Here is a 23,787-nt window from a genome sequence, read left to right as displayed (position 1 = left end):
AGTCGTAGGTTTATAATCTTCAAAGAAATCAAGTTAAATACGGATTTGGTTTTTGAAGAATTTGAAATTTTTAGATTGTTTAGTACTCCTCCCGTCCCTAAATTACAAACCTATTTCACTTTATTATGTGAGTAATAAATAGAGTACTAGAAATAGACTTCTAATAAAGGGATAGAAGAGAGTACTAATATAATTTCAATTCTTTCCGCACCACCATTATTTTCCCACTATTTACATACTAACTTTGACTTCATTAAATGTCATTATATTAATTGTTTTTGAGTTACTATATTACGGAGTATTATGTTTAAATATCGATTTTATAAATATAGAGTAACAAAATTAAACTTATTGTGTTTAAATATCGATTTTATTAAATACGGAGTAACAAAATTAAACTTATTATGTTTAAATATCGATTTTATTAAATACGGAGTAACAAAATTAAACTTATTATGTTTAAATATCGATTTTATTAAATACGGAGTAACAAATTTAAACTTATAAAGGGTCAAAGATATTTCGTTGGAAATTGTCACGGTCAAATTAAGGCTTGTATTGTGAAACAGAGTAAGTATGAAGTACTTCATAACTAAGTCATTTAGATTTAATTTTTTTTTTTTAGGAAATCATTTAGAATTTTTTTTTATTTTTTTTATTTGAAACAATTTAGAATTATTTAAGTACACTACATGCACATCATCTACTCATTATTCAATAAATTAAGCTTTAAATATACTAATCATATACTCCTAAAATTTTTGCTTTTTACTCCCGTAAGAATTAGTTAATACTCGTAGCTTCATATATATATAGACCATTTTTGCATGGTTCGAATACACAAGTACACAACTATATATTCTAAACAGTTGTATTACGTGGCTCCTTAGAATGTTAAAACTATATTTGAATTAAACCTTATGTTTGCTCTTTGCACTACATTATACATGCATGATCTCACTTGTTCAACGATTGACCGTCTTAGAAATTGGGTGTGTATTCTCACTTAACTGACTACATTTAATTAATAATTTATACACGCTGTATATATTAATCATCCACACAATAATATAATTAAACAGCCAACAATAATTAATACTAAAATGAAGTTTTTGTTTTTTTTTTTTTCTTTTTTTCGTTTTTTTTATAAGACTAAAATGAAGATTATATATTGTTTTACATATGTGCTTTTAGCATGACATAAGGACATAAGGAGAGCAAATCCGATCTATTGTACAAGTAGTATTTATTTTTAAGTGAAAATTGATAAACCATTAACATTTAGATTTTATAATATTAGGACGTGTTTATTAGCAAGTAACAAGTGCGTATAAATAAACTTATTTTGGAAGTTGAAAATGGCTTGAAACATAGAGTAGCATTTCAAAACCAGAAGCTGAATTTTTTTATCAAATAAAATGATTAGTAAGCAATTTGTATAGCTTATTACAAGAGTAAATAATTTAGCTCAATTAAAACATTTGATCATAAACTATTTCATGTTAATTTTAGCTGCTACGTTTTCATATGGTAATGCATCTATTGACTCGCCCCTATATATAGCAAGAACTAGACTTGGTATTCAATTTGATGACCTCTCTATTTAATCTGTCTGACCTTTCTAGAATTGCAATTTTCATGTCCACAATTAAGTATTTATCTCAATAACTTTGTTATCCTTTTAATTTTTTTTTTTTTCTTTTTCTTTTAATCCTTTTTAACTTAGAGGTTTAAAAAATAATACTCCGTAATAATTAAATAAAAGAACATTGTCTTGCATGCCGCATATACCTATATACTCCATTTCTTCCTCATGCATGTTCGAGTAAGCTTTGACTTGAAAGGATTCACTTTGATACTCTCGAGATTAGCTAAAAAATGCCTAATTATTACATATGTTATATTTCTAAACATTACTTATTCGAACTAATCTAATTTTATTTTTCCTAATTACAGAGTACTAAACATAGATATACTTATTTAGTTTATTAGCTGCGAATTGATTTTGATTAGCCATTATCTTTCTAAAACTAATTGTAACTAAACTTACCTTATACATTATACTTGTATAAGCTTATTTTTCCTTAAATAAGTGAAGAGGCAAAGTCGTACAATGGCTTATCTTAGGGCCGAGGCAAAGTAGGGCTAGACCAGACCAATAAACAAGGCGATCAAGGCAATTAAGCTAAGGCATTTTAAGACATGATTGTGAGAGAAAGACATGAATGTGATGCTTCAATTCGCAGTTCCAAGCACCAAGAAAGCCTCTCGAATCCCTTTGGGAACCCAACGAAGAACCTCAAAGCAAAATAAATTTCAAACCCAAAATGTTCTCTAGAGGCTTAAAAAAGTTGAAGACTATATATGTAATTGGACTATTTATGGAGATTTCAAGATCTGGTGTCGAAAGCTCAAGTGATGGTTGAAAATGTATCCAACTATCAATCTAAGGGTCTTTAATGTTGTTTAAAACCATATTCCATCACTATTCAGTCACATAAAAGCCCGAATTCTAGGCTAAACCAATGGAAAAATTTTGGTGGCCTTGAATTAATAAAGATAGGTGTTTGTGTAATTAACTGGCTAATTGAATTTAAAGGCAAATTGGAAGGTTTTAACATACTCAAATGGCCTTCCAAGGTCTCATGAGATTTATGGGAAACACCTTGTCTCTTTTTTTTTTTTTTTAGACTAAAAAGGTCAGAAATTGTCTTAAAATTGAAGTGAATGGGGGGTGTTCCCTTACAAGTTCATAAAAGTTTATTTAAAATCATAATAGGCCCACCAATAGGTCTATAAAGTCTCAAGAATGAGTTTGGTTCAATTATCTGATTATTTCTGTTGTATTAATAGGCAAGAGAAGCAAGAGATTGTTCCAATTACTAATTTGGCATCCCGAGGCCATATTAAAATGTCTTGAATCCTCCGTTAAATCACCACACGATCAATTAACATTGTTGATGTATGCATGAGGTACTTATAATTATATTGGTATAACACACACCATTATAATCAACCTATGACTTAGGGCCTGTTCTCATACGTTTATTTTTAGTTCAGTACAGTTAGAGGTGGCCAGTGGGCCGGGTTGGACCCAGCCCACCCTGACCCGCACGGCTGGTGGGTCAAATGGGTCCAGCCCGGATCCGACTCGGCACAACCCGGCACAACCCGTTTGAAAAGGTGGGTGCGTCATGGGTCCAAAAATTCTAGGCCAGCCCATTTCGACCCAGCCCATTTTGACCCACATGATTCGGCCCAACTCGTTCAACCCATTTCGACCCACGTGATTCGACCCACCCAACCCACGAACCCACCCAACCCGACCCATCACGCACGGCCCACCCAACCCACCAACCCGCACAACCCGCCAGCCCACCCAACCCGCCAACCCGCACAACCCACCAACCCGCCCAACCCGCCAACCCGCACAACCCGCACAACCCGCCAACCCGCACAACCCGCACAACCCGCACAACCCGCACAACCCGCCTAGCCTAACAGCCATATTCCAAATAATTTTCAAAACTAACGGCTACTTTTTTTTTGAATTTGATGAAGAATGTTAACGGCTAGTTTTTTTGTATTGTATGATCATCCCCTCAATTTTTCCTATAAATACCAATTCCATTTCATTGAAATTTCCACACAACTCAAGCTTTCTTTCTCTCTTACTCAAAAATTCTTAATTGTTCTCAAATTCTCAAGTGTTATTTAGTGTTATATAGAGTTTTATTTTTGTTAAAAAAAAATCTCCTTACTATTATTATTAGTATTCTTAAGATTCTAAAAAAAAAAAAAAAAAAAAAGTTCTTCTCCATATTATAATTAGTAATCATAAAAAAAAAAAAATGGGCTCAAGAGGAGGAATGGGAAGGAGTCAAAGTGGTGGTCGAAGTGGTGGCCAAAGGAGTGGTGGTGCAAATTTTTCGTATGAAATTAATACGGAAAATTTAAACCAATTTGTCAATGAATATGGAGATTATGGTTTAGGAGATGGGCAAAATATTCAAACGTCTCCACCACAACATTTCTCCCACCAATCATCGAGTTCAACTATGCCACCTCCATCACAACCAACATCTCAACCTTCATCTCAAGGTAATTTCTAATTTAATTTTTATTGTTATGAATATTTGAAAAAAACTATTATTAATGATTATAAAGTTCGTTTAGTTCCAATTTTCTATGATTTATAATTACCATGAAAAATGCGTTTAAATAATTATAATTAAAATATTTAAAATTTAAAAGCTTATTTTCATGAATAGCGTTTAAAAATTAATTTCAATAATTTGATTTATGAAAGGTGGTGGCGGTGAAAGTAGAGGTCGAGGACACACTTCTTGGGTGTGGAAACATTTTGACGGTGTTGACGTCACACCCCCGGGATGGCAACCCGGTCAACCAAAGAGGTTCACGTATACATGCCTAGTTTGCAAGGCGCTAGGTGCAAATGACAAGTCATATAGTTGGAAAACGGGAGATGGAACCGGAACCTTTAGTCGGCATTTGCAAAATAAACACGACTTGTTCGAAAATGGCCCCCGTCCTTCGGGGGGTAAGTTGCCCGTCCAAACACAATTGGGTGGATACATGAGCCATCTACCAGGCGGAGGTACACCTTTCCATTATAATAAAGATAGAATGATTGATGAAATGAGTACTTTAGTTATTGCTAATGAATACCCTTTTAGTTATGGTGAAAATGCAAATGTTGAGCATTTTAATAAAGTTGCATTACAACCTGCATTTACTCGTGTCCCCCGAAACACCCTAAGACGTTATACACAAACTTCTTATTATAAATATAGGAGTGGTTTGATTGAATTATTTCGTACTTTTGATGGTCGTGTTAGTTTTACAAGTGATACATGGACTTCTAGTATGGGCGAACCTTTTCTTTGCATTACTGCTCATTGGGTGGATGATGATTGGTTTATTCAAAAACGTATACTATGTTTTCAAGCTATGGAAGAAAGGCATACCGGTTTTAACATCAAAGTTCGTATTTTGGATTGTTTAAAAGAATTTCACTTGAATAATAAAGTTTTTTCTTTGTCTCTTGATAATGCAACTGCAAACACAAAGTGTATTGACTATTTGAAAAATGACTCCGAGTTGCATTTGTTGTTGGGTGGTAGTCTCTTGCATGTTAGATGTTGTGCTCATATTTTGAATTTGTCTGTTCAAGAGGGTCTCGCTGAGTTGCAACCATTGCTAAACCCAATTAGAACAGTTATAAAATGGATTAGGATAACTCAGTCAGTTAGACGAAAGTACATAGCTATGTGTAAAGAAAGAGGTCTTAAGAAAAGACAATGGTCTATTGATACCCCTACCCGTTGGAATTCTACTTTCAATTTGTTGAATGATGCTATAAAGTATCGTGATATTTTGACCCAACTTTACAACGAGACTCGTGTTGATCCTACTGAGTTATTAACCGAAAGTCAATGGACTAATGCTTCTTTTGTTCGTGATGTTTTAAATGCTTTTGATAGTGCAACTCATATTTTCTCTTATATCTACGAGCCTAACATTCATTTAGTAGTAATTGAGTGTGTTAAAGTTGTTCACACCATCGAAGAGCATATGAAGATTGATGAACTTCGTCCCGTTCTTGATAGCATGAAACGTAAGTGGCATACTTATTTTAGTGAATTTCCAATTATTTATGGAATTGCTGCTATTCTTGACCCCGGTGTCAAAGCTGAAGGTTTGGAAAATCTTTTAGAATTTTATTATACAAGTTTAGGAATCGATTATGATGTTAGTGAATATATTAACAAATGCAAATCTGTTTTGGGAGACCTTTATGATCATTATGCATCTATTTATGGTTTTGATTTAGCTACACCAACTAATACTAGTACTTCCGATTCTAGATTTGGTTTTCTTGATAAAGTTATGAAAAAAAAACACAAAGCATCTACATCATTCTCATCATCATCTTCTTCAACACTTGCTATTAATGATTATTTGTCATATCAACATGAGACCAACAACAGCTTTCAAATTATAAAATGGTGGCAAGAACATCAAAAAAGTTTTCCTATATTAGCGAGAATTGCAAAAGATATACTTGCAGTTCCCGCTTCATCAGTTGCTTCCGAGTCTGCTTTTAGTGCAGGTAGAAGAGTGTTAGATGAAAAAAGATCTCGCTTAACTCCGGAAAGCATTCAAATTTGTGTTTGTAAGAAAGATTGGGATCAAGCTGAAAGAAGAACTCAAGGTTTAAAGCAAGACGAAGACGATGAAGATGATCCTGTGATGATATTGGAGTCGTCAACGGATGATGCAGCTTCCGGGGATGATGATGCAACAAACATGGGTGGCTAGAAAAGTCTTAATCAGGTACGCTAAGAACTACGTGGGCTTTGATTCTTTCGGGATACGTAGGCAACTTATTTTTCGAAAATTAGAATTTAATTGAAAAATTAAATTTTAATTTTCTAAAGATAGGTCCAAGCCCCCCTTCCTCCCCCAAATTCCAAAATAAGTACAATATAAGAACTACGTTGGCTTTGATTCCTTATTTTGTGATATAAGGATACGTAGGCATCTTAATTAAGAGCAAGCCATCAAATTGTTAATTTTGTAAAAATTAAAACATCACACACCCCATTTAGCCGTTTCACCCACCCGACCCTAACACACGAACCCACCCGACCCTAACACACTAACCCAACTCAACCCAAACCCACCCTTTGACCCACCCTAACCCATGAACCCACCTCGACCCACCCTAACCCACCTCGACCCACCCTTTGACCCACCCTAACCCACGAACCCACCTCGACCCACCCACGACCCGTCTAACCCACGAACCCAGCTCGACCCACCCACGACCCATCTAACCCACGAACCTAACCCTAGTGTGTCCAACTTCTCCGACCCAACCCACGACCCGGCCCACCCTACCTAACGTGTGTCGTGTCGTGTGTCATGAAACCCCAACCCGCGACCCACCTAACCCTAACCCAGCTCGCACGACTCGCACGGTGGACACCTCTAAGTACAGTTCAGTTCAGCTCCTAATTTTTTTCTCTTATAAAATATTCAGTTCAGCTGATTTCAGTCTATTAGAACAGACCCTTAAACACCTTATTTTTGAATAAAAGTTTTGACTTCAATATAGTTTTACATTGATGGGAGTCAAAAAGTGAAGAATCTACTCAATATAGGACTCAATTGATGATTAACAAGTACATTAAACAAACAACTTACAAGTGCTTGATATAATACTCTAAGATTTAGTTTCTACTAATTACACTTTTTGGTCAAAAAATTGGTTGAAAGACAACATAATTGATTGACAAAGAAATTACAAAACTTTCTGCTGCATGGGTATTGTGGGCACATGAACTCTGTTACATCCATACGATTTAGCGGCCAATATGTTTGACGACTCTCGACTATATAAGCAATTGGATAATCTTATTAGACCCTTTTAGGGGACGAATAAATCAATCATAGTTTCCTTATTTTGATTTCTTTTTTTAGGAAGCACCACCAATAATCATTGAACATTTAATTTATACACTTCTTAAACTTTTTGTTTGATTTAATTTGTAGTATTGGGCCGCTAGCCTACATGTAGATGGGGTTTTGTTAGACTTTTAATTTTAATGTTCACCAAAAAAAAAAAAAAAAAAAACACCACAAAAAGAAGAATTTTAATTAATTAGCGTGACATAAGTTTAATTTATAACTAAAATAAATTTTGACTAGTTCAACTAAGATGAGGTAAGATAAGTAAAAATTAAATGAATAAATCATACTCCAACACACTAAATTTGTGTTAGATATGTAAGATGTTCTCCGTATTGTCCAAGGGATAGAGGTGTTCAAATAAGATAAGGTAAAATAAGTAAATATTAGATGAACAAATCGTACTCCAACACACTAAAAATCGCGTTAGATATGTAAGATGTATTGCCCAAGGGCTAGAGGTTGTTAAAATCAAGCCCGGATAAGGAGTTGATGAGGTAAAGACGTGTATATTGTAGGCCTTAGTATGTATATAGGGACAATATTTTCGGACGGTTTTGTATATTTACTTTTCACATGTCAAAACTTATTCAAAGTTAAACTTTACTTATTAATAGAACTTACAACTTTATGATAACTTATCTAGTCTAAATTTGATTTTCCTTCAAATAAGAGGATTAAGGTGAACAGAACAAAACCTTAGTATGACGACGACTATATCTTTAAGTATCTCACACACACATTGGAGGATTGGCTTAGACTTTTCTGAAACTGGCTTCACCTGGTCCAACAAAGAGAAGGCAGAAAAGAGGAATTAAGGGCAAATTGACAAATGCAAGTGGGCTACTAAATAATGAAGGTTGATCCCATGCATATAACACCCAATATACTGGTCTATTGCAGCGGTGGCATGTTGTATTGCACGTGACGCCCACAATTTCATTCATATCACAATTTCACAATATTATCACACGTATTACCTCTTTTATTTGCCATTACCTCCCAACTCTTTTCTTTCATACAATTATTTGGACCATTCAACCTTAACCTACCTAATAAGTTGAGTAAAATCTGGTATGTCTTACAACTCTCTTATACTATTGACTCAATATAACGGTCTTAATCTTGACATAGTTTGTGATACATATCTGTATTAGATAGAGAGTGTTAATTAATCATTTCTTGAAGAAGGAAAAATACACAAAAAATTAGGACAATCTTCTCTTAAACTAGAAGTGTCGAAATTATAATGGGCATAGAGTAATAATGTCACAAGAATGATTAATACATTCCTACTCTGCTACTCCGTGAATGGAAAACTATTGTACGTAGTATAAGCCTATTCTCACTTAACATCATGAACAAGTATCAAGCATCAACATTCAGAAACAACCTTGCAGAATGCAGATATACCAACTGTTAGGGAGAAACATGTATAGGTGAATAATATAGAACTAGCAGTACTTGGCATCATACTCAAAGCTCGACTAAGTACACTTTTTCCCATATCCATTTTTACAACTAGCTAACCTTGAACTAAAATAGGTAAAAAAAGATATCTCTGATCAATGACAAAAATTTACAAGGCGATATGCAGATAAAAAAGGATATAAGCAAACCCTTCAGACTATTAGAACCCCCTTCCTGTGTGAGCATTCGGGGATATCAAGCATTTCCAGTTGATTTGTAGTGTTCATCATCAACAGTTGAGTAGACAAAACCTTCAACCTCGAGAGCCTTTATTGATCCCCTGTCAGTTGCCCATTATGCAAGATGTTTATGTTAGAAATTTTACAGGGGCGGCAAATCACATTCTGTACATAGCAAAAAAACAAAAGCATAGAAACAGAAAAAGAACACAATACATGATCTTATCAAGTGGAAGATTTAGTCGCTGCATGAGCTCTTTAACATGCACCCCTTTTTCCTGTGCCCTGAAAGGAGAAAAGTATCAATGGATCAGCCATAGACAAGTCAAATACAAACATGAATATCGACAAGGCAGGTTAAAACCTACCGGCTGCCAATATTATATCACACAGAAAAAATAGTAAAGAAGCACATATTAGATAACATGATGTAGCTTAGACTCTACTGCACCTTCCAGATACAAACTTCAATGGCAGGAGAACCATCCGAAAGTTCAGATAACATGATGTTCTTATGCCATATTATAAATTACCAATCAAGCACTAATTGGAGCACATATTCTCTAAATACACATGTAAACTAAGACTCCACAGAAGAAATAACAACCTTGAAAGTCAATTTTGGTATCACATCCAAAATTCCTCTATAATTATCAACAAACCACACTGTGAAGGACTACATTACTTCGATAAACATGGCAATATTTCTTCTGATCATCTTCTCCAGACATTAAAAATAATCTTATGAGGATAGCTTTATAGGGCAAGCTAAGCATTAATAAAACTTCTCATAAAGTTCTGTTCCTTCTCATAAGACAACCTAATCATTCTGCAGCCATCTTGCACTCATATAGCTGATTCTTACAGATTGGGATGTCCAAACCACCTTGGCAAAAGCATGGTTGCTAAAATATGCTTTGCAAGTGTAATAGACTAAGTGTTGCTGAAAACAAACAAAATAGTATTTCGGCAGTGAATGATGGCTGTATGCATTGCAAATGAAGAGGCAAAGTCCACTCAGAGACAAATTTTCAGATTACAGGAAGTTACATAGATGCATTTCTATTCCAAAATGATGTATATTCCTTAGTTTGCTTGTCATGTAGTCACTGGTGTGTTTGATTTATGTGTTATACATATTGCTTATTGGTGTGTTCATGGACATGTAAGCAATACCAGTAGTCCAGTAGAACATGATGTTAAGCTTGGGAGAACATCCTTCCTAGAAAGCCAGTCTCCCAAGCCTATAATACTATTTAACTGGAATACTTGTGAATACTTATGATTGCGTAGGGCTACTGTCAACGCCCTTTGTCCAAAATGTCCATTTAAAGACTGACAGTACATAAAACAATATTGGTATGTACTTTTTTCCATTACTCCCCATGCTTGCTTTTTAAATCTTAGTCAGGCCATTCTGTCCCTTTCAGTTACACTTAAGATACGATATTACACATCAACACAGACAGAATAAAAGGGTGAAAAGCAGCATATAATGGAACAGAATAGGTGAAGTAAGCAATAGATGACATTATGACCATATGGAAGGATAAAGAAAAGATAGCTAAATTCCAAGTTGAACTCACAGGCAAGCAGGTTGCTGCAGATACTCCATCACCATTTGGTCAACATCCTTTAATTCGGAAAACTGTCCAGGAAACTGTAGCACGGCAAATCGAAGAAGCTTAGAAGTAACCCGAAAAAAAAAAAATATCACAAAGATCAGACTATGCAGTGACCCTGAATTATACTTGATTTTGCTGGGTACCCTGGTATCCTCTGATGGGAGTTCCATTTACCGAAGACATCATTTGAGCATCAGCAGGAACACCAGTTGCCTGCAATGAGAGCATAGAAATGAGCAAAAATACAACTGTACTAATACAACCTTAGAAACAATGTATATAATACGTCATTACCTGCAATTTGGTACTGTACGTGTGAACATACATGCACTCTAGGTAGTGATAAGTAAGTTCATTAAAGTCAGTAACAGGTCTGCAATTACAGAAACACCACAGTTCAATCAAGGATTCAGACTTCAGAGAGCATGATGAGATAAAACAGCAATCATAAAACCCTTAAGAAAGATGAGGACATTGTTGTGTACAAATGGAAGTCTTCAAAAACCTGGTGCTTGAGACTTGCCATGCACCTTTTAACATCAAGAATCAATCGCACAATCCACCCACCCACTCCTCACCCAATGAAAAAAGTACTAAATAAAGAGGTACTAACAGAGTCAAACAAAGTAAAATGCAAATTTTAAAAAAAAATCATAATTTTTAAGGCACCTTACAAAAGCAGCAAAGCATAATGAGTTGGGAGGCAATTAAGAGCACGGAAGCAGAAGAAATGCTACAGCTCAAATGAAAAGACATACATACAATCTGTTCTTCAATATATGAGAGCAAAGCCCCAAATGTGGCAATTGTTCAAATTGGAAATTGTTCAAATCAAGGCTAGAAGTTAAGTGACGGTATCAAAAAGGATAAATGCTATGGGCCCTATGTAATCCCTGGCCTCTTCTTTATCTCTCTCCAGCCTTTTTAACTTTAACACTAATTAAAAAGGACATAAGTTAAAGTCAGCTTGCCCTAAAATTTATTTCCTACTCGTTGACTAAAATACATCCAGGATTTCCCAAATAAACCCTTGATCTGAAGATCTATATGGGAGTTAGAAATGACTGAATATCAAATACGGTATTTCATGGCATCAGTTATAAATTTGTTTTTCTTTTCATTCTTGAGGCCTGTAAATCTATAATTTGCAGAAATGTTCTGCAAATCTCAGTCATTTACACTATGTTTTGTACCAATATTTTTAGCATTTTTGTATTTATGTTCCATGAATCATAGACATAAATCACCAACTTACCACAGACCTATGTGAAAGAACCAAATTTAAAGATAAACATGTCAAATAGGTCACTTGGGTATAATCTAGCTGTTCCAACAAAACTATATAATAGAGTATAAAAAACATATTCTTGGGCTTCAACCATTAGCTTAAGCTTTTGGTTGTTGAGTTGGTCCACTAACATGGTATAAGAGCTAGAGTAACACAAAGGTCGTGGATTCATATCTCATCCTATAACAGTATAGTATTTTTTTATTTCTAGAAATAGAAACATACCTTGTCATGGTTTCAAGTTAATTTAGAGTAGAGATGGCAATATAATCCGTATCCAACCCTAGGGTGATCCGATCCAAAGAAAAAAATCCAAGCCTAATATGAGAAAAAAAAAATAAATAATCCGAATCCAACTCTGTTTTTTTTAAAAAAAGACCTACTTAGAATCCAATTTATCAGATTCGACTGCATTATTAAAACATTTTTATGTACTTGCATATTTTTTATCATATAATTAAGGTTTTATAGGTATTTAGCATTAGCTAATGATAATTGGGTCAGAATAATATTAAAAGTCGGGATAGGAGTTAGATGCTTGGAATTTTGGTCGGATCAATTCGAGTCAGATGTCAGCGTTAGAGGCACATCAGAAATCTAACAGCTTATAGGATAGAAGTTGGATTATACATAATCCTTAATCCGAACTGTTGTCATCCTGGTTCAAAGTCTTCACCTTTCAAATCAACCCAAATAATCAACAACTCAAAAGTTTCATTACCTACAACTCTAAATGAATCAAAAATAAAAATAAAAAACAATTATGCAGCAATAATGCAATATTAAGCTACATAAACAAAGGTGTCATCCCCATATGTCCATGAGTACCTCACATAGATCATTCACCCTTTCTAGTCCAATACAATACAATCCAAAGACTCAATGCTTCCATCTCAATTATCTTCACTTTCCTATATTTAAATAAGGGTCATGTTATTGTTGGATACAATATCATACACCACAATCTATTTGCTTTCACCTAATTTTAGACAACTACTCCCTCCGTCCCAAAAAGTTCGACCCTTTTGGCCTAATTTTAGTCCCAAAATGATCAACCCATTTGCATTAAAATACCCACCAATTACAACAATATTTGTGCAAAATTAGCTTCCCTATATAAAATTTTGTTTTTTTCATGTATTTTTAATACTCTATCTCTACTATTTTACAAACCCTGTGTAAATTTATCCTTCTAATATACAATTACTTCTTTTTATTTAACTTTCTTAATACCCGCAAAATCAACCCAAAAGGGTCGTTCTTTCAGGGACGGAGGAAGTATCATTCAACTCTAAATAGAATAATTCCATCATAGAGTCTAACTCTTCTTGTATTACCAGTATTAACTACACATCCACCTCTCAAAATTTTATTTTCGTCACATTTATCTTCCAAAAATGATCTTCCTAAAGAGCCCAACTCTAGCAAAGTAGGCTGATTGTGGTCAAATTTTATTCTAAATGCTCCTTTCTAATTTAGTTGAGAAAAAACATCTAGGTAAACCACTGATAAGCAGTTCTCCACCACCTTGTTTCACAATATTCAAATCAAAATCCTCATCTATACTAAAATCACACTCTAAATATACCATTTACGTCATCTCAAGTCTCCCTTAGGTCACTAGTCATGAGCTTCCAACCCTACTCCCCACAATACCAAGAATACTTCTCAATAGTACTAGCTCTAGATCCTTCCATTAGAACAATTTCATCTACAAAAACATATGACAAGGATCTTATAATGTAAAAACTGTCAACTCATCCATCATTGTGCAAAGATAGAAATAGAACTTAATGCAAATTGATGCAACCTAATGGTAATTAAAAATTCTTTAACACTTTTGCACCAAATTAACATTCCTCTCACACATCTATATATCCTTTCATCATAATTGCATCATACACCCTCCTTTGTTAATGCCTACCAAAGTACTTAGCCTTTAGTTACAAAGCAATGACTAGATTTAAGGAATTAACTTCCTAATTCCAACAATTTTTGGAGCACTAAGTTAGTGTTAATCATATTGCTTTCATCAACCAATACCTAATATATTAAAAAATTCTTCAATCATAAAGGGCTAACCCAAAAGAGCTTGAATTTGACTACAACAGCAATTTGCACCTAGATTACAAACATCAATACCTCCTGCGCTGCTGTGCTTACCCCACAAGATATATCATTCAGAAAAACAATTGCAGGCACATTGACAAACTGCAGCCTCAGTCAGTGCTTAAAACTGTCAGCAACTAAATTATTATAGGTCTATGATCAATATGTTTCTGTGATGGCAGTACCTTTATGAACAAGCTAAAAGATCAGCCTAAGGACAGAGAATTTAATAATCTTTTGTACTAATCTTAACTGAAATCTGATACCAACAGCATGACTTCAACCATTCCAAGCCTCAATTCTCTCAAGCTTTTTGCAGTTGTGTGACTTGTGTCTTTTAATTTGAAACTGAGCTAGGCAATTGAACCAAATAATGCAAGAAGCACAGCCCAAAATGATCAGAACCTAGACAAAAAGACTTAAATTTCGAGTTGTTGACACTAGGGAAGCTCTAAAAACTTATAATTTTAAAACATACTGATTTTCAGACTAATTTGCTGCAAAGTGTGAAGTTAGCATCCCTTAGCATTAAAAATAATTAGGCTGAATCCATTTATGTAAGAAGTCAAAAAAAGAGAAGCTAAACCAAATTACCATTGGATTAAGATGCTTGAACGCAGAAAAATGAGACATGGACACATGGGGAAGTATAGTTAAGGACGGACTTGTATTTATTTAATTAATTATCAAATACATAATTTCACATTGTAATAGTTCATATTTTCAAGTGTATCAGAAAGTCAAGCTGCTGGAAAGAGGCCCAGTAATACAGGATTACAAGGGCAGGGGGTATACAGCATGGAGGCAAAGAATTAATCCAGAAAACAAACATCGTCATATACCATCTTAGTCAAGCATCATTTGTACCTCCAGCCTAAATTTGAAAACTCTCTAGTCCTGTAACCTTACGAGAGGAGATAACAGATCCATGAGAATCCATCTCTCAATACTATGTCTATGACAATATGAGATCCACGGTGCAGCAATGAATCATTAAATCCACTTCTTGTACTATACGGAGTATATTGTAAGAGCAGGAAAAAAAAAAAATAAAAAAATAAAATAAAAAAAAAGGCAGCACACCAGTACCTCTGTGCAGTAACCTTACTCTACATGAACCAATTTCAACAAAATAGCTGTATTTTTCTATTTTTCCAAATAAAAAGTGCACATGCCTCGCTGAAAGCTTCAAAGAATAGACAATGTAATGCAAAAGTAGAATTGATCACTTCCAAAACCTAAAACTATATCCAAAACATCTCAGAACTTGTCCAATTGCTACTTCCACTCAATATCAATGCTGAAAGTACATGATTCCAAATTTCTTGAGGAAATCAGTCAAAAAGGTGAATTACACTCTCATTTCCACTAATTTCTGTATAAGGTTAGCATCAATAACCTAAATACTTATTTTGTCCAAATAATTTTGACACAAAAAACAAGATTCATTATGTCTCACTCTTCCACCAAAGTATCAAACCATGAATATATCCCTTTCAGCTAAGACTAGAGGGAAAACTAACATACACATCTCATTAGCTAAATTCATTTTTCATCATTTACAACTTCATCTGTCAATTACGTGTTAACAGTCCCCGAGATGACTCAAGGTTCACCACAATATACCGTATATAAACATCACAGAATTGAATTAACATAACTTTCCAGCAAACACTAAGGAGTTCCACTAGAAACCTGACCACTATACTCCCTCCACCATTTTATCTTTTCATCTATCTCTATAGCCTTTACCTCATCCACTACTACTACCCCATGAAAAACCAGAGAACCCTTTCAAGCTGTCACAAAGATGAGCAGAAATGAGAACTGCAAGTCAAAGATGTGTCTTGAATATTGTAGACATCGATGCAATGTTTATGGAAGACAAAAGTAATCATACAATATATGAAGTATCAAGTAATCAAGCTAACTCAAACCAGGATGACAAAAAACTAAGTATCCAGATTACAGATTCTTTGCATACAACATACAAGTTCCAGATTTTATTTCATATTTAATGAAAAAAGAAACAATAAGAATTTTATACAAGCATACCTGACAGAAAAGGCCATCAATTGCTTTTTACCTTGAAACCCTTTCAAGTTTGCATAAATACGTACATACATGCCATCCCTGTTATAAAAAAGAAAAAAGTGAACAACTACCTATTGTGTTACAGCAACCAATGTCATTATCAGAAAACACCAATCAGGAAGCTAAATCCAAAACCATTTTCCAAAATAAATATTCCTACAAATTTGGTAACACTATACAATCATACCTCCACAGAGAATGGTTTCAGCTTTAGTAACACTTTGAAAATAGAACAGCATAAGGGAACATGTAGATTGTCTTGACTATCAAAATAACTTCTCACATGTATACATCATATATCTATATATGCATAACTCAAATGCATAAAACAAAATTTCAGGACACCAAAATTAGGAAAAAAGTTTCATGCTTCATGAAATGGAGGGAGTGCTACACAAATTACAAGCAGTCAAGCAGTGCTTGTCATTAAAAAAACGCATATGACCTCTCATAATCTAGAATCCTAACGAAAAATACTGCAAGACTTAAAAGTTCAAGTAACTCACGCAATCTTTTCCATTTCCTTCGTGTCGTAACTATCATTAACCCTGTAAAGCCACAGATACAAATCCATAAAATTAAAATCATACTGTCATACATGTCAAAACTCACAAAGCTTATGAATCAAAATCTCACCATCTATGAACATTAATTCTCCCAGTTCCATCATCGAGGACAAAACCGACATCAGTAACCCTTTCAGTCTTGTTAAACACCAGCCCAATAAGCGTCACCTAAATCAGCCAATTGTCCCAACTTAACAGTCATTATTGAACTCAAAATTGCAACAAAAGCACCAAAATTTTAAAAACTTATAACAAAATAATCAACAAAAAGAACAACATACATTGTTAACATCAACACCATCAACAACAAAATTGTTAATATCATTTGAAGCTAAAAGCGCTTCGTTTATCTGCTTCACCGTTAACGGCACTAATGCCTGAGCATCACGAGTCTGTAACAAACATCAATTGATTCAAACAAAAACCCTAATTAGTCAAAAATCCCAATTTAACATCAAAATTAAAGACAAAAATCAGCATAAAATTGAAATCAACAAAATAAAGGAAATGAAAGAGAAAGAGTACTTTGGAAGTAGTATAAGATGGGTCGGCGGACTGAGTAGCTTGACTAGGCATGAAACCACCGCCGGAAAAAGCGGCGTTGCCGTCGAATTGGCCGGAATACATTATTGCTGTAATCGTAGAAATTGAATTCTGGAAATGATGCAAGAATTAAAACCCTAGAAAATTGATTTGATGAATTGGGGAGAGAGAAAATGAGAGGTTTTAGCAACTGTATCGTCTGTAACTCTGTATGTGTGAGTGAGTGAGAGTGAAATTAGCATTTCCCGCCTTCTTTGAAGAGGGAAGTTTTGGGCTTGCCCAACACTACAAAACCCTTCTACTCGTGTTAGGCAAGTTTTGTAAAAGATGGTTGAAAAAAAAATTTGTGCAAAACATGTATTATCTCCGTTTACTTGCAACTTTGGAATATTTTATGTCTTTCAAATAATACCCCAAAGTTGCAAGTAAATGTTAACGGAGGTAGTATTTCCTCTTTTTTTTTTAGACTCGTATTTTTAGCACTTTGACATTATTCACAAAGTTCATTTTGATTGGCTTTAGTGATTTATATAATGTGATTTTTACTTATTGATAACTCAAGATATTTGTAATTGAAATTTTACATTGACAAGCGTGAAATGAGAAGTGTTGCTAATAGAGGCGAAGCCAATAATAGAAATCTAAGGGGGGCAAGACTAGATGAAGTTTTTAAAAGAAAAAAAAAAAAAAGTGTTCAATTGGACACTGGGAGTCTTACCATGCAAAACTCAAGCAACCAATTGAGCTATCATTGGCAACATAGTGTATAAGCTAAATATTTGCTACAGTATTTATTAGTTTCTTTTGAGGGTCAGACTAGAAAATGCACATATCACCGGTTGGCCCACAAGGGGGTCGGGCCTCCACTAGCCCCTTTGGCTTTGCCCGTGGTTGCAAATTAAAAAAAAATAGAGGAAGTATATGTTCTTATACCAAGCGAATGACACATTGATGCCCTATAGTCCTACATATGAGTAGTATGGGATAAGATTTACGACCTTGAACTTGAGCATTCTCAACAAATTGCCAAAGTGTTGGTCATGAGGAAAGAGACGTGCATAGAGGCGGGGCTACAAATACTAAAACTAAAAGTGGCCCAGTGCAATTTTTTAAATTGGGCTCTAAAGTCTAAAACCGAAAAATAGATTATTGATTAACAAGTTTTCTCTTTATTTTGTATAAATAAATTTCAAAAATCCAAGAGCCCTGTTATAATAGTTTCACTTAAGAGGCCCTGTGCGATCGACCACTCTACACATGCTCATAACCACCTTCGCTCGTGCATATTAGCATATATTGTAAAGAAATTAAAAAATGCCGAAATTGGGCGATGACTAGGGCTTGGCCATGACCAAAACCAAGCTGTTGGGCAAGTTTTCTAGAGTGCTACGTGGATGTAGAATGGCTTGCATCACCAAGCTGTCAAGGGACTTTGTTGCTAAAGACAAAATGACGATAAAATGCATGGGGAAAAGTAGGAGAGAGAAAATTCATAACCAAACTTTCTTGTGTAACCATTGGGGATATTAAAATGAGAGTAATCATAAAGTTTGTATTAACTTATCATACAAAACCAAGCAGTATTAACATGCATGAAAGGAATATATAAATCAACATAATACTTATTCTAAATAAACATACATGATTTATAAGGAGAATATACTACATCAATAATATAAAGAAAAGAATATGTAAATCAACATAAGCTTGATGGGTGTAAATTCATTCTTCATGAAGTCCTATGATTGTTCAACATAATTATCCAATGTATGTTTCAAGTTTGTGAATATTCTCTTGAGCTAAATGACATCTATCAATATAATGTTATTTAAACTATTGTATTCTCTTACAGATCATGTTCTTACTTCTTACTAATCATTATTTACAGATTCTAAAATTTAATTAGTGATCTTGATTGGTATAAAAGATAGCTTATACATTATATATTATCAAGATCCTTATCATAAGACCAATAACGCGTAAGGGCACACTCATATGTAGGGTGTCAATGTGTCATTTGCTTCTTTGCATAAACAATTATAGAATTAGGTTTCAACAAAGTGATGTCTAAGAGACCAAATTCGTTAATTCCACTTCTAAAAGTATACTTTTAATATTTTCAATTCGCTTAATTAAACTAAATTCTTAATTAGATCTTGGTTTGTTTTAGCTAATGGTGGAAGTACGTATGTTGATTTTTATAAATTAAACCTTTGTCTTTTTTTTATATGTGGTGTAGTAGTTATGTTTAGACAATATTTTCTATTAATAAATAATTGGATGTATTAGGTTAATTACTTTTATCACTATGTTTTCGTTGAAGTTTCAAAGCGTGCGTTAAGTACGAAAAAGGTGATGAAATGTCAATAAACTTTATGAATAACCTTTTTGATAGGATGAAGAATTTTCTCAAACAATTTCCCTTGTGTATTATTTATGTTATATTAAAAATAAGTCTCAGAGTGAGCTAATCAAGGTTGATTAGATCCAATCAACTAATCAAGTGTACATTTAACATGAAAATCAAGGATACTCAGGTCTAATCAAGCCTGAGTTCAAGTGAAATGAACACAACCTCTTGCTTGTTCTGTTTCATTGAAAATTAAAGTTGGCCTAATGATTAAAGGAATAAGAATTCCCAACCCTCCCCTCTAATTTCTAGGATATCTAGCTATACTACAATACACGACTCTAAAAGACTAGCTAAAAGTACATTTTGACGTACATGCTATATTATGTGCAATCCACGGGAATTAGTCGTTCATTTTATTAAAAGTGAAATATGGAAAATGTATCCATTATCCACAAACACATAATGAAATAAATTCTGAGTTGTGTACAAGATTGAAAAAGGAAATAAAGATGTATGTCAACATTTGAAGCATTAGTGAACATGATTATATTGCTTGTTTTAAGCACATAAATTTGATTATAGCTTGTTATATGTATTTTATACACAATACTACAAATTTCTAACCACAAAAATCAAGATTACTTTTCTTATTTAAAAGCAAGAATACATTAAGTTTTCCCATAGTTGACTTTATTATTAATTATACATTTATACATACCTCCCCCTTTGGCTTGGTTAGGTAATTAATGACACTTTTAAGTCGTTAGTCAACTCAATAAACAAGGTGATTAGATAGAAATTACATTAGCATATAGTGTATGCAAAGGAAAGTTAACCTTACTTTGTCTTAGAATTATAGCATGCTAACACATGGCCCCACCATTAGCCAATCGTTGCATAGTAATATAGTATTAATCTACGTCCAATAGTCCAAGTAGCTAGCAAATCGTAATCTTAACAAAAAAGATAATTTTTTTTTCTTTTCTTTCCCTATATTTTCCTTACTTGCTTGCTTCAATATATAAAAAAGGTAACACACCTATTCAAGAATATCAAGAGTAAATTGCAATATACTAAAAATAAATATCTCAAAAAAAAAAAAAATAATAAATAAATAAATCAACGCAATCTCTTGAAAAAATGCATGCTAGCATCATGTGCTCATATTAAATTATCAACATTTCCCTTCACTTTAGCTTGTTATTGTATATAATTTCTTGCTTACATATATACATATTCTCAATCTATATATATGTATGTACTTTACAATATATACACCTTAATTATATTCCTTATATTTACAAAGAAGTTTATCATAAAGTACTAAAGTTTATTTCAAAGAAAAATGGATTATGACTTATCTTCTTCTAGCAAAATCCTAGGAAGGCAATCAACGGTAGGCTCATGCTCTTCTAGGCTCTACTACGGGCGGCCCCCGGAAGGGAAGGCGTTCGTATGGGAGGCACAGCCAGGGAAGCCCATCACACCACCGCCGGATGATATCTTACCACCCCTTAGCCCACCACCCGCGGTGCTATCAATGAACCTTCCAAAACCCTACTTTGATGTCGAAGATGATGAGCCTAAGGCAAAAAAGTGGACTAGTGCATGGCTAGTGAAGAAACTCAAGAAAACAATGCAAGGTCATTATAACTACAAAGTTGTAGGAATTATTCCTAGAAAGATAATCTTTTATAATGAAAGGAAACATCATCATCATGAACATGAGCAACGAAATTTCGAGTCACAAAGGTATGATCATAGCGAATCAGCCCGTTATTCGAGCTCTTCGTTTGCATCAACGTTGACATCTTCATCGGCTAATTCGTTTAGAGATGATAGAAGTTCAAGCAACGTTAATAATAGTCTAAGTACTAAGGCTTTGTTTCGTGGGAAGGCGTTTACTTGTAACCCTAAGGGGTTGAGTGATATAGTTGTATTTTTAGGTAAAAAATCTTGATAAATTGAACCTCCTTTTTTATGTTTTGAGATGTATTTTTTTAGCTTGAAATTTGTGTCATGCAATATGATATTTGACTTAGAGTTTCTAATTAATTTAAATATTTAGTAATATTTGTGTTTGCTTCTTTGATTCGATCATGTAATTTGTGATTATGAGATTAATTTATTTTCTAGAATTCATTCTTGATTCTTCAGTTTAACCTTTTTCAATTCAATTTTATGAGTTATATTATGGAGAGTGAGATTAGGTGCAATCAAGATTATTTGGAGTGATTTTTGGATCTTTCAAATATATATGCATATTGTAAATTTTGATCATGATACTATTGATCAAGTATTTTGTCTCCCATGGAAGTATGGAATTAACCTCTAATTAACTTTAATTTGTCCCTAAATAATGCTATATATGGTGAATTTGTGATCGGTCAAATTATATTGACTATGTCTGATAGTGATCACAAATTCACAATGTATAAATCTTAATCAAGTTTATTTTTGATCGAATTGTGTTTGGTTAAAATTTTCATAAACAACTTCAATTTTTTTTTAATACGTATTCAAACTTTCTTATAAATAAAATTAATTAGTCCACGTCTTGTTTAAATGACACGATCAACCATTTTTTTTTCATGGATAGAGAGGAACACAGAGGTAGTGATGTAGATGAAAGTCAATCTTGAATCTTATTAGATTCCACCCTCTCGGAGTTTATTACAGTATTATCAACCAACATACTCTACTTATCATCCATTTGGAAATGAGAAAATTGTGATGAGTCCACTACTTATCAGACTTTAAAGATAACGAGACAATCAATTTGATCAATTACATATCCTAAGCATTGGAAGGGTGAAATTAAAAACAACCTATCCTACAATACCTCATAGCCGTTGCATATACCTAGCTTAGATCAACAGATTTTCAAATTTTCAAAAATTCAAACACACTAATCCTGTAATCTTACCTTGAACCAAAAACTTTACAAAGTATATAGGTCATTTTCTTATTAATCAAAATTAACACCCCAAAAAAATCGTCTTTAAAGATCAATAACAATGCAAAGCAAAAAGAAGAAGCCTAATTCAAAGTTTAAATCATTTTACTTATCATGTCGAAATCATATACCATGTTCAAACTCGTCATCAATATCTACTAAGGTAGTTGTAAGTCCAATTCCTATTTCGAAAAAAGTATCATATGTGAACTATCCCTCCTCACTCGGAGATGAACATTGTAATGCATTATTGGTTGAAATGCAATGGCAAAGAATGCACAAATTGGAGAAAGAATTAGTGGAGTTAGAGGATTGGCTTAGCACTGAATTATCGCGATTAAAGAGACAGTTAAGGAGTAACAACACCAACTATGAACGAAATTGTGTTCATAAATTTGATGGTGATCAAAGGGATATTAGGTTTGGAAGATTAGAAAGCGATGGAGGTTATATTTACTCGTTGAAGGGTTATAAGAAGGCGCTTCATGGGGCTTGCAAAGATTTGGTTATCCAATTTTCTTCTCCATCACTCGTGCCACACGATATTGGATCCAATATTCCAGAGGTAAAAAATTAAGGGCATGTTCGTTATTCGTTATTGTTAATCTATCTATTTAATTTTGTTTACTTTATGGTTCGAATTTCATATTCTTGCTAATCAATAATCATGTTAATTTTCAAAACTATCACTTCTAACAAGAAATAGCAGCTTATTCTATTTTCCAAATAATATGGAAATGATATTGAATAGTTTGATCAGTTCTACTTAAGATAGTTTGCATTCTACTGCATACAAAATTAGTCAACATATAGTGAGCAGTATTTTATTGATCTCTTGTAACCAAATGTTTAGCATAACTTAGCTTGTGCATAAGATAAAGGAATCTCTTAATAAAAACAAAATGGTTTTCTTAAAGCATATTAGATGAGCTAAATTAAGCTTAAATCCTACTTTGTTACAGGTATTAAATCAAATGGCTGCAATGGGAAAAGAAAATCTAATGACTTGGTTACTTAACTCGATGCCAATGACCGACATTTCAATAAAGAACACACAAAGATTGACCTTAAATAAATGTAACACTCCAAATGATATATTGGAAGCTATTC

The 23,787-nt window shown here is 33.7% G+C and overlaps 1 protein-coding gene across 1 annotated transcript; it reads right to left on the bottom strand.

The window, feature by feature from the left end:
* Positions 1-8,930: 8,930 nt before the first annotated feature.
* On the bottom strand, positions 8,931-17,641 carry LOC145634172 (replication protein A 32 kDa subunit B-like). Its single transcript, XM_081685586.1, has 10 exons — positions 17,351-17,641; positions 17,107-17,217; positions 16,896-16,993; positions 16,766-16,807; positions 16,221-16,298; positions 11,063-11,141; positions 10,895-10,981; positions 10,730-10,803; positions 9,360-9,428; positions 8,931-9,244 (listed from the first exon to the last, which is right to left on the bottom strand). Exons 1-10 carry the CDS (start codon positions 17,450-17,452, stop codon positions 9,160-9,162), a joined length of 825 nt encoding a protein of 274 aa, XP_081541712.1. The 5' UTR covers positions 17,453-17,641; the 3' UTR covers positions 8,931-9,159.
* Positions 17,642-23,787: the final 6,146 nt, after the last annotated feature.

Source organism: Chenopodium album, chromosome 6, assembly GCF_948465745.1.
Source record: "Chenopodium album chromosome 6, dcCheAlbu1.1, whole genome shotgun sequence".
Lineage (NCBI taxonomy): Eukaryota > Viridiplantae > Streptophyta > Magnoliopsida > Caryophyllales > Amaranthaceae > Chenopodium > Chenopodium album.
The sequence above is the reverse complement of the archived record's forward strand: the minus strand, read 5'-3'. Positions and strand labels throughout refer to the sequence as shown.